The 12,368-nt window shown below is 43.7% G+C and overlaps 1 protein-coding gene across 1 annotated transcript; it reads left to right on the forward strand.

The window, feature by feature from the left end:
• Nucleotides 1-4,745: 4,745 nt before the first annotated feature.
• Nucleotides 4,746-12,065, forward strand: LOC119326384. The gene is made up of 2 exons (XM_037600040.1): nucleotides 4,746-6,210; nucleotides 11,756-12,065. The coding sequence occupies exon 1, from the start codon at nucleotides 4,905-4,907 to the stop codon at nucleotides 6,204-6,206; it is 1,302 nt and encodes a 433-aa protein (XP_037455937.1). The 5' UTR covers nucleotides 4,746-4,904; the 3' UTR covers nucleotides 6,207-6,210; nucleotides 11,756-12,065.
• Nucleotides 12,066-12,368: the final 303 nt, after the last annotated feature.

A 12,368-nucleotide genomic window follows, 5' to 3' on the forward strand; every position in this document is an offset into this window, starting at 1 on the left:
GAACTGTGCGTCTAAGGCTAATGGTAACAGGAGGCGGGGGACATGATGTTTACCTAGGTTCGGGCCCTCTCTATGGAGGTAATACCCTACTTCATGCTTGATTGATCTTGATGATATGAGTATTACAAGAGTTGATCTACCACGAGATCGTAGAGGCTAAACCCTAGAAGCTAACCTATGATTATGATTGTTGTTGTCCTATGGACTAAACCCTCTGGTTTATATAGACACCGGAGGGGGCTAGGGTTACACAGAGTCAGTTACAGAGAAGGGAATCTACATATCCGAATTGCCAAGCTTGCCTTCCACGCAAAGGAGAGTCCCACCCGGACATGGGACGAAGTCTTCAATCTTGTATCTTCATAGTCCAACAGTCCGGTATAAGCATATAGTCCGGCTGTCCGAGGACCCCCCTAATCCAGGACTCCCTCACCTATATTCATGATCATTGCCTTAAATATCGTCATAACTATGTGCTTTTCTATTAATTGCTCAACAGTAATTTGTGCACCCACCGTATGCTTTCTTTCAAGAGAGAAGCCTCTAGTGAAAAGTATGGCCACGAGTCTATTTTTATCATATTATTTCCATATATATAAAACCCAAAACCCAAAATATCTTGCTGCAATTTATTTACTTTTTCACTTTTATTTATCTTTTATACCTTTCTCTAGCAGATCTCATCTTTGCAAGTAACCGTGAAGGGATTAACAACCCCTTTATCGCGTTGGGTGCCAGTATTTGCTTGTTTGTGCAGGTGCTATCATTGGAGACTTGTGTATTCCTCCTACTGGATTGATACTTTGGTTCTTAACTGCGGGAAATACTCATCTCTACTTTGCTGCATCACCCTTTCCTCTTCAAGGAAAAAACCAACGCAAGCTCAAGAAGTAGCAACGACGCTTGCGGGCGCCGCTTACTTCTAGAAGGTGTCGTTGGGGCGTTTCTGCTTGCTCCACTGTGTGAGGAAGCTCTAGGGGAAACCCTTGATCCCTTGGGATCAGACGATGATTGCGTTGTGTGTTGCGCTTCTTGATGCATCATTTCAGGAGCTTCTTACTGACCAGAGAGACATGTGATAGGTGAGGGTTGTCGTCTGCGCTGCTTGGTCCATGAGATTTGATTTGGTTTTGATGCAATGGAGGTCCGATTGAGGTGTTCATCTGAAGTCGGGTTAGCACGTTTGGTCCTCCTCGGATCACCTCATTCACATGCGACACCTCTCCCTTTCTTTTGAGGGGTGTTGTCGAGTGGCAACAAGATGGCCAATGCTAAAGGTTGCCTTGCTTGGTTAGACAATGATGGAAGACGAAGACCTACTCCAGTTGCTTGAACCTGCATGATCTTCAAAGCTTAGATAGTGTTTGTCGTCTTGTTGTGAGTGTGTTGTCATTGTCGTGGCTATTTCATTTTCTCCTCGAAGAAAATGAACTAGTTGTTTTCTCATCTTGAGTTGTGTAACACCTTCTTTATAAATGAAATGCAACACTGATTGCTTTTTGTTCAAAAAACTTTGTTGACATCGTAATAAAGCACCATGAGCCAAACTTTTTAAAAATATCTTTAATCAATCCATGCTAGCCAAGTAAGGATGTAGATTGCTGACGAAGCTATGTTTTTCTTATGCGCTATGAGCATTTGCAACCGGCCCCCTCAATACCCATTTGTATGTCTAGGTGGATGGTCCGGTCATGAAATTACCATCCAATTGGACACCCTATACCCGGCTCAAAATTCTGTGTTGTATGGCAACCGTCAAGCCCATCTCATACGTGGGGTGGATATGGGGAGGCCCAGACGCATCATCCCAAATCACCCCCAACCTAACCCGACTTGCCTCTTCTTATCCTATCTTCTGACTCGTCCGCACTGTCACCGCCCTAGCTCTGTCATCGTTCCCAACCCACAACGCCGTCACTAGAGGCCTCATCCCACAACATCGATGTCCGTGCTGCCACCGCACGCTGCCCCCGGTACGTCCAACTCCTCCGGGCATACACCTCGCCCTTTGTGTGTACAATGAAATGTCTGAGCAATTCTTTTTTTTCCTTCGATCATTTACAGGAAAAAAATGAATTCATCGGATGATGATCATGGGGACAAGGACCTTGATGAATTCTCGTACAAAGAGTTTGTTGATTAGTCGGATTCAGACAATGAAGATGTTGGGTGAGAACATGACATAGCCCTAAGAATATTTGGTCAAGTAGCCCTGAGAATGTGGTGTTTCGTTGGTGTGGGTGGGTGGGGGCGTCAAATAGAGGAAGTATGCATTTGCGATGAGAGCACATAAATACATGGAACACATTTGGACGGTCCACGCCCCAAAACTAGTGCGACGGACCAATCCGCTTTCCATTGGACCATGCAGAAGCATTCTATCGAACATATTCTCTGGCGGTTTTCAGAATGAACTTTCTCTAATCATGTTGCTTCCGTACATGCTCCTGATATGCTCCCCAGGTCCTAGTAATCATGTATGTTTCCTTATACAGGCGATGTTTTCTTTCATTCCATAGTTGTTCCCATTATAGAATAAACATATTTCCAACACTACGACCCATGCTTCAGGATTCATAGTAGCGTTTTTCTCCAAGCATTGGCATAGTTAATTTCTATGCTATGAATACTTCTATTTCGGAACACAACTATGTGATGATAGAAGACCGGAAAATCTAGTACCAAAACATTGTTATCATTCACACCCCCGGAAAAAACATGGTATCATAGTATAAGTGTAAGAATGAAGCACGTGTATGTTCAAGGAAACATGGCATGTTTTATGTGTGCCACATGCAGTACTAGTGCATTTACATGATAGTGAGCCAGTGGAAACACATTTCGATGGTTGTCTAAGCGGGAACAAAGTAGCACTGAATCATTGCCATTTTGTGTAAAAAACGAAGCAAACATATGAATACTCGAAAACATGTCATATATGATATCAGAAGCATGTATGTGGTACTAAACCCAACGAAGCACATGCATAAAACGCTAGGAAATGTATATATAGACCACTGCAACAATTGCATTTACGATGTTCCCACGCTCTCTCTCATGCACATAACAAGTCGCATTGATGGCAGCACAGATGATGCCAGCTCAAACAAGGGCATCTTTCAAATGAACGTTCTTCTAGGAGGAGCGTCAGCATCGCCTAAGATCGAGGTGATGACCGTGAGAACCAAGGGTGGTGCCGAGTCGACTATGAGTAGTAGGAACGAAGTGTCTGTAAGGAGGAATATGGATGCCTCAACACTACAGAAGAGGCTTGCCATCGATGAGATCATATCAATTAAAAGCCTCCTCGTCACACTTCCCATCATCGTCTTCATCAATATTATGATCTAAGCCTATCACTACTCGTGGTCAATGCCCTCGTCAACATCGCGCTTTTTGCCGCTATTCCCGGTCGACATCATCACCACTATTTCCTGCGACTACGGTGAAGAGCGTGAAGCTTCCGGCAGACGGCTTGCGGCTGTTACCCTCATTATAAAATCTACCCATACATTGGGTCAATTATTGATATTCAATAGTAATGAAGATGGTTGATCATAGGGTGCGATCAGAAAACAGATACAAATAATTCTCCTTAGAAACTGCTTTCAAGGAAAACTAATGAAAAGTTGACAAAATAACACGTTTTTGTACTAAGTACTAACCCATAACCCAAGCACAAATCTTTACGTAAGTAAAAAAACATCCACTTCTTCGTCTCCAAGCGTGAGGTGTACGGGAAGAACAATGGTTGGATCGTTCATCCCAAAGCACCATATGTTAGATGAAGCGACCACCGTGGGCTTATTCAAGCTCGGCTGTGGGGGACAATGGCGGCCGGCGACGGCGGCGGAGGTGGGGGGGGGGGTGTTGCATCTGCGACACTATTGGTCATAGTGGCGGTTGTCTTCCGCACGCCGACCTTGCCCCGATGTCACCAGCACCATTGGTGGTGTCAGACCCGACAACTACAACATTGTGCAACTTCTTTAACCGCGCGTTCTCGCCGCCGCACCCCCACCCCCACCCTCCCGGCGTGCGCGTGCTCGAGCTCTCTATCCAAGATACGCCAGATCACAACTAGAGGAGAGGGGGGTCTCCTCGGCCTCCTCTTCCATGACCCCAAGCCGCAACGCCTCGACAACGGCGCAACCTGCCTCGCCTCCGATGCGGAAATATCCTCTTGTATGCGGCCACCGGAGGGAGTGCGCCATGATTGCCTCCGGCCTCTGCCCTGAGACGGTATGCGCCGTCGCGGTGGTCAGGGCGAGGGCCGACGCCGCTCCTCGCCTCCGATGCGGAGAGCTCCTCTCGGGTGTGGCCACCTGAGGGAGTGCGCAGTGGTTGCCTTCGGCCTATGCTCCAAGACGGTAGGCGCCGTTGTGGTCGCCGGCAGCCTCGCGACCACACCGTTGTTATCCACTCTCTCTGCTCTCACTCGCTTGAATGAAAATGAGAAGCGGTGGGGAGTGGTGGCCTGGTGGGGAAAGGGAATACGATACCTGCGGCGTTCGCGACGGGGCGTTGCTTTTCCGATCGAGAAAAAGTGTAACGTGGCTGATCCCTTGCTCTAAGATTCGTGCTAATGATCCAAAGGTAGAAAAGACGTTCAGGCTGGGCTCCTAGAAATCTGACATTCGTGGGTTATAGATTCCGAAGAATAATGGTTGGATACAGCGACCGCCTTGGGCTCAGTCGGCTCGGCTGCCGGGGGGCAGCGGCGGCCGCCGGCAGCAAACGAAGGGAGATAGAATTAGCAACCTCACGCTAAATTCCGTGAGCAATCAGCAGCCTCTCGCTTAATTCCGTGAACAATTAGGCTCACTCCCTCGCTACCTAGCTGCTCTGAACTCCGCCCGAAACCCTAGCCGCCCCCATCATCCCCTTCCTCCCACCCCGCCGCCATGCCCACGCCGGCGCCGCACCTCGTCGACGAGATCCTGGAGGAGATCTTCCTCCGCCTGACCACCCCGGCCGAGCTCGCCCGCGCCTCAACCGCCTGCCCCCGTTTCCGCCGCATCATCACCGACCGCTCCTTCCTCCGCCGCCACCGCAAACTCCACCCGCCTCCGCTCCTCGGGCTCGTAAACGTGGATGGCAGCTTCCAACCAGCCGAGGCGCCCGACCCCTCCGCCCCGCTCGCCCGCGCTCTCGCCGACGCCGCTGATTTCACCTACTCCTTCGTCCCCGTGCCCAGCAGTGGCATCCCCTGGCATGTCCGCGACGTCCGCGATGGCCGAGTCCTCCTGGAGGCCTGCCAAGTTTTGGAGACCCTCAAAGACATGGCGGTGTGTGATCCCTTGTCACGGCGCTACGTGCTGCTCCCGCCCATACCGACGGACCTCGCTGTCCAGGAAGAGTACCCATTTGATATCGTGCCCATCCTTGCTCCCATTGGGGATGATGAAGATGATATGTCGTTCAAGGTGATATGCTTAGCCATCTATGGTTCCAAGCTAACCGCCTTTATCTTCTCGTCTGTCACACAGCAATGGTGTATAGTTGCATCTATCGGTTGGAGTTTGTTAGGCGTGCACCACGGTCCCCTTGGACCGTGCATGTTGTCAACTTATGGGTTCTGTGGCTTGTCCGGTTTCGACAACGAGAGCGGATGCTTCTACTTGGCGTCACCTTTGTTAGACAAGTTGTTCGTGCTGGACACACAGAAAATGGAGTTTTTCACTGTCAACCATCACACTGGCTACTATATACTCCTCAAACTTCTGCCTGGCCGGATACTCGAAGTTCTCGCCAGATACGATGATCCCCATAGAATTCAAGACAGAAGTATGCCTGGCATTGTAGTAGGTAGAGAAGGATACCTTGAGATGTTTTCTCTCATCGGTGATCACAGCCCAAATGGCTCATTTGATCTCTATCATACAACTCAGCAAAGCAATGGTGAATCTTCCAATGAATGGCGGATGAAGAATATTATACCGTTGCCTGGAGGGCATGACTATTTCACCATGAGTGCTGCTGAGGGATTCTTATTCCTTGGAGCCACTACAAAAGATCAAGTGGACTTTGATAGAGAGTCTGGACCGCCGTTGTCCAGGACTGATTGGGATGTAGATTATTTTTCGCTTGAGGTCAAGACTTCTGAAGTGAGGAAGGTTTGCACGAGCAAGGGGAAATTCTTCCATGCTGAACATGTTCACTGGTACTTTGGCTACCCGCCGCCGCTGTCAAAACCGAGTGTATGAAGTGGTAAGTTAATTTGTTTTATGATCGTTGTGCTCTGCTGGCCTAATTATTCATGTAGATGTGATTGCTTTATGCTGTTACAAGACATTGTCAAAGTAGGGAAAGTGGGCATGATCTGTTTCCTGGTCAATAATTGCCTTGCAACATGGTAATAAAGCTAACAATTTTATTTCATACCAAGAAGGGTGTATATATCCCACCAAGTTTGCATAACATTTGCTTCAGTTAATGTCTGAGGGCCATTTACATCTAAGGAAAGGCGTTAATTTATCCTTTGCGTATTAGTTTCTGCTACATTTTGTTAACTGGAATTGGCTAAATGATCATTTGTCCCTCTTATAGATGCACTACCTCTATTATTTGCCCCTCTTTAGATAACGTTTGACCATTAATTTACTCTTGTTTAAATTTTTGTGCGTACTATTTTCGCCTTTCTAGTTAGTAGGCACCAACCCATGCAAGTACTCCCTTGTTTCTTTTTATTCCGCATATAAGATTTGGTCAAAGTCAAACTACACAAAGTTTGACCAAATTTATATAAAAAATTATGAACATCTACAGTACTAAAACTATATAGTATGAAAATATGTTTCATGGTGCATCTGAATATATTGATTTCATATTGTGAATGCTTATATTTTTTAATATAAAGTTAGTCAAACTCTATAAAGCTTGACTTTGACTAAACCTTATATGTGGACTAAAAAGAAACGGAGGGAGTATGACATCGGTTACCTGCAAAAGAAGTATGACATCGGTTACCTATAAAAGAAGTATGAAATAGAATTATAGGAAAGGAATAGGAGTACACTCTTGCAAGATTTTAAAACTGCATGTATGTTTCGAGTTGTGGTGAAGCCTGGAACTATATTTTCAGTAACTTTATACAGCTTTGTGAAGCTACTGTTTGGTATTAGTTTGTGAAAGTATAAATGTTCTGATATATGTTAGCTTAATTAAAATTGAGGCATATCCTGCTTCATATTTCGTTAATAAACTTAACTGGAAGCCATTCATTTTAAGGTTTTCGGCGCAGTTTTGCCTAGAAAAGGTGCAGCTCTATTCTCTTTTCATAAATTGCAGGAACACCCTACCCATTTGGAACAAAAAGCTGCCCATATGTCTTCTATTTTTCTTTTCTTCTTTGAATATGATTTGGCACATGTTCCCGATGACTGGACAGATTATAGTTAGACTCCATTGACATGGTTCTCTTTGTAGCACATGAATAAGAGTCCACATGATATCTAAGACGACACATATGTAATCAAAGATTCACATCAAGAGATTTCGGGCCTCCATTTCTTGAAGCTACGTGTTATTTTTATCTATCTCTAAGGAAAAGGGCTAGCTGTAGGGCATAAGTGAGCCTTCAACCTATAAACTCCCTAGGACTTTTAAAAGCTATCATTTAAATATATCAAAATAGTCTTCAAACACAGTTTGGAACACTAATGGGTGATTAGATATATTTACGTACCCTGTCAAATTTGATATTATCAAAATACTGTTTACAAACGAATACACAGACATTATTCCCAAGTAGTAATATAAATATTTTATATAAAATATTATTATTCAAAGCGTAGAAGGTATAACCTCACTAAGTTTCCAAAATCTGGGGGAGTATTCAAATAATATTATTGCTCTTAACATGATACTAGTAAGTGTGCACGTGCAACGCACGTCTATTTAAACTAATAAGTGTTTACGTGTAACACGCGTCTATTTGAATTAACACATTATACTAAACTTAATACAAGACAATTTATTCAGAAATTTAAATTTTCCCTATAAAATACAGAATCTTGTACTCCCTACTCGTACAAACAATTTGAAATATCGTTTCTCCTTAAACAACATATCTCCTGTATTAAAAGACCACCCAGTGTTCCCAATGTATAAAACTCAAAATTATTTAGAAGATTCATCATGATTCTTCATATGCACACATTTATGCAAGTATAATCACACATAAAAATGTCACTTAGGACAAGCTAAGGAGCCGTTTCGGTGCCAACAAACTCCAGTCAAGAATTATTATTACAAGACAAAAGCATTAATACGACAACTTGGAACAGTTACTTGAGTACTACACATTTCTTTAAGGGCTCAACATTCTAAAATTTTGACAATATAACAAATATCCTCTCAGTTTGTAGTAATAATGATACGAAGATAAATAATTTGAAAATGGTCTTCAACATGCATAGGCTACCACTTGTAAGAATAACAGTGGCAAAAAAAGCCAACAAATGCCGGTTTAGAAAGAAAAAAACTGCAGACATACTTCCAATTTTAGCAACTCTAGTGGATAAAACATACCTTACCTCTCAAGTCAGGAAATAGTCAAATGAAAAAATGTACTTCTTATAAGTAGTAGAGATGAAGTCATAAGGATCATGATTCAAGATATTCGGAGAAACATGGTTGGTCTCTCTATATGATGTGAACTCGTCACCTCTACCAAAGTGGTCGTGCGTAATATGTAATGTAGAGTGCAATAATGAAATAAAATAAATGATATGAGAATTTACCATGACCACAAAATATCCTACATTCGTCATGGTCATAATCAATATGCATTTTTTGTTTCTCTTGTATGTGGTCCAAGTTTTCTATCAGGAAAACATGTTAATTCAACTGTAGATAGGAACGGTATGAAAATGCTCATGTAAAATTACAGTTGCCATGTATCTGCTGGACAAACAAATATACTTATGCAAACTTTAGGGTTTTTTAGTAAAACTTATGCGAACTTTATTTTTTTTCACTAAAACTTATGCAAACTTCTGGGGTTTTTTCATGTAAGTTCATGACTGCAAGTAAGGTCTTGATTCAGCGAATTTGTCTGTGAGTTCACTATGTAGTCGTGAGTTGGCCATGTAATAATCGGTAGTCAGTACTTAAAAAAACAGGGATGTCTGTTGCAAGTACGCAAAAATTAGTGAAAAAATAAAGAAAGAAAGAAGGCATTGGTTGCCTGAAACCCAACTGTGTGTGCTCCAGCGCGCCTCTGTTTCTCATTGCCTCATCTCCGGTTCGTGTACTTCTAGATGTGTCACCACCGGCGAGGTAGCGATGACAGTAAAAAAAACAACACTCAGTGCTTATCTGATTAGTGTGTGCGTGTGGCGCGTTCGCGTGAAGGCGAGCATCTCCGTCGTTCAGGCCTGCGAGCCGCCGCGGCGACCGTGTCCTCTCACCAGCTGGGCGGCGTTGTCGACGCAGGTGAATCAGTCGTCCAGCTTTGAGGCGACGCCCTCCATGCACCGGGGCACCCCCACTCGATTTTTTTGGCCCGCTTATACTGGTCCAGAATACTGAGCGTTGCCCCCACTTAAAGGGCGTCTGCGGTGGGTGGTTGTTAGCGTGGGTATTGTGGATGGAGCTGAAGTCGACACAGATGCCGACATGTCAGGACGTGAATGAAGTCGTTGCAGTCAGTAGAAAAGTGAACTGGCCTCCAGGCAGAAGACAAAGCGGCGACGGCACGTGTGTGTGTTCGGAGGAAGCCACAACTCCTCCTCGCGTGTCTCCCACTGTGGCTCGCGTGGGTGGTGGGTTGGTGACGGCAGGCGACTCGCGATCGCGATTTCCGAGATGATAGGATGCGCTCGTGATTAGTTTCCTAATAATTAGATGCCTTCATGATTAGTTATCTAATAGGAATTGTTTGTGATTATTTTCCTAATAATTAGTTGCGTCCATGATTAATTTCCTAATAGGATGCGCGCGTGATTATTTTCCTAATAATGGATGCGTCCGTGATTAGTTTTCTAATAATAAGATGAGTTTATGATTAGTTTCCTAATAATTAGATGCGCCCATGATTAGTTTCTTAATAGGAGTGTTCGTGATTATAGTTTCCTAATTGACCGGACGTGGACTTTCATATTTTCCTCCACGATGAAGTACGGTCAGTCAATTTAAATTGCTAAGTGCACACAGAGAATAAATTAGGTTAAGGCTAGCCGTTAGATTGAGTTTAGTGGGACTAATCATGCGGTGGTAATATATTCGTGTACGTTTTGTGGGGTGCACTTAGAGAAGATAATGTTTGCTCTTTTATAAGTAGTATAGATATAGATGAATTTGCTTTATTGGGTACGTACATGAACGTACATCAATTTGAAGAGCGTTTGCTTCTTGAATTATTTTCAAACTTTTCCTTCTACTGCACTAGCACGGAAGCTGAATTATCCGTTTGCATCTAATTAGTTGTGCTATTTGAGATTTATTAGTACAGCAGTACAATTTTGGTCAATTCGAGCAGCTCTAGTCAATCCAACGGGCGAAAAACTCAAAGCAGATGCATCTATCTTTATCATGAATGCATTGTGGCATTCGATGGTTTCTACTAAAGAAGGAAAAAAAAAGCTGATTAATTAGGCAATTTTAAACGTACACATGGACCTTATTACTTCATTACTATGGGAGAATCCCACCCCACCTTGTATTTTCCAATCAGCTTGAACGCCTTTGGCAGGTTTGCTACAATGCTACTGAGATGTAGGTCCCTTTTACTATTATTCTGATTGATCTGATATGGCGCCACGATCTGTACGACGTCCCAAACGTGGAGTTATGGTGGATTCATTACGATCTGGACCATACAGGTAAACCCAATGGGTTATATCTGTTTTATTTAGAATCAACATGGTGGCTCGGAAGGAACCCCCAATTAGTAAATATATAAGACAAGATGCAAAGATATGGTTTTGTTCCAATTCCACAAGTCAAAGCCTTTTTTTCCTTCTCTTTTTACCTTTGCTTCCATATTCGTGTTTGGATTGGACCATACCGATACTAGCATCGGTGGTGGCATGGCAGTGCGAGCCCCACCGAGTAGTTTGCCAGGCTGCAAGCTCTCGACGTGACCTGTGGAGAGCTATCGACGAGCTTGCAACACTCTTAGGTGCAACAATGCCCAGCCCCGCAACAAGTGCAGTGATGCAACAATGGCCGCCGCACTCTTTGTATGTGGTTCAGTGTCGATGTTTCTGCAGCAGCTGATGCTTCAAAATCCAATACTGATTCCGCAGTTATGCGCAGGTAGATGGGCATTATCATTAGTTGCGGATCAGTGCTTGCGCATGGTTCAATTATTTCCTTCTTTTTTATCAATCAGGTTCTTGTTCAGAAAGAACACAGCTTGGCATGGACAGCTGTGACTTGACAGTTGAGAGGAGCAGAATGCAAGAACAAAAATAATCTCAGGAAAGGGAAAATAAATGGAAGTTACCACAAAAGGGTAGATCATCAACCCAAAAATCTCGGGTATACCATCAATTAGAATCTAGGTTATGTGCGATAAGTAATGTGGGTATGTTCATAAGAGGCTCAAATAATCAAATATCGTACGTGGAATAGAGGGATTCCTTAGAACCATGAATGGGGAGCTTACGTGCCTTTAGTTTTGAGCTGTGAATCTGTGATTTAGTTGTCGATTTTGTACGGAGCGCTTTATTCTGAAACCCTTGGAAGAACATTTTTTTGTTGCATGCACATGATTCTAGTTTGTTCTAACTAGTAAGTATATCTGCAGGACTGATGAACTCGCTTTGCTTCTGGTGTCTCTTTTTGGGCCATGCATCTGGAGCATTTGAGGAGAAATGGAGGATGGGGCAAAAAGATGGTGCCGCAAATAGTGCTTGAGCATTGGTATTATTTACGGGGATTCATTGGTACTTGAGCATTGGTATTAGTATTTGAATCGATGTACTTTGCTACATATGTTGATGTTAAGCGTGTCCAAGCAAGACATGATGGGAGCAAGGTGAATTTTGGCGAATGTTTGTATGTAAGATGCTTGTTGTTGTGTGTGTTTGGAAAATGGTCGTATACTGTTGTTGAAACTCTCAGTGGTTGCAGCACATTATCCTCTCTGCTCAACATGTTCATGGATCTGATGATTCATTGCTGCTTTCATTGCTCGTGCTGGTTTTGGGTATTCACATTTTTCTGTTTTGTTGGATGCCTTTTGAAAGCCGCGTTTTGAGGCAATCAGCTAAAACGAAAGTGGCAAGCTTCATTTTTCATGCCGAAATTCCTTTATCCAACATCTTTACAAGAGATATGTATCTATTGAATGCCCTGTTAGATTACATATATACATACTCTCTCGGTCTGGAAATACATGTCATAGAAATGGATGTATC

The sequence above is a fragment of the Triticum dicoccoides genome, chromosome 6B (assembly GCF_002162155.2).
Source record: "Triticum dicoccoides isolate Atlit2015 ecotype Zavitan chromosome 6B, WEW_v2.0, whole genome shotgun sequence".
In the NCBI taxonomy this organism is placed as follows: Eukaryota; Viridiplantae; Streptophyta; class Magnoliopsida; order Poales; family Poaceae; genus Triticum; species Triticum dicoccoides.

Coding starts and splice junctions, on each gene's coding strand:
- LOC119326384 (XM_037600040.1), top strand. CDS start 4,905: ATGCCCACGCCGGCGCCGCACCTCGTCGACGAGATCCTGGAGGAGATC.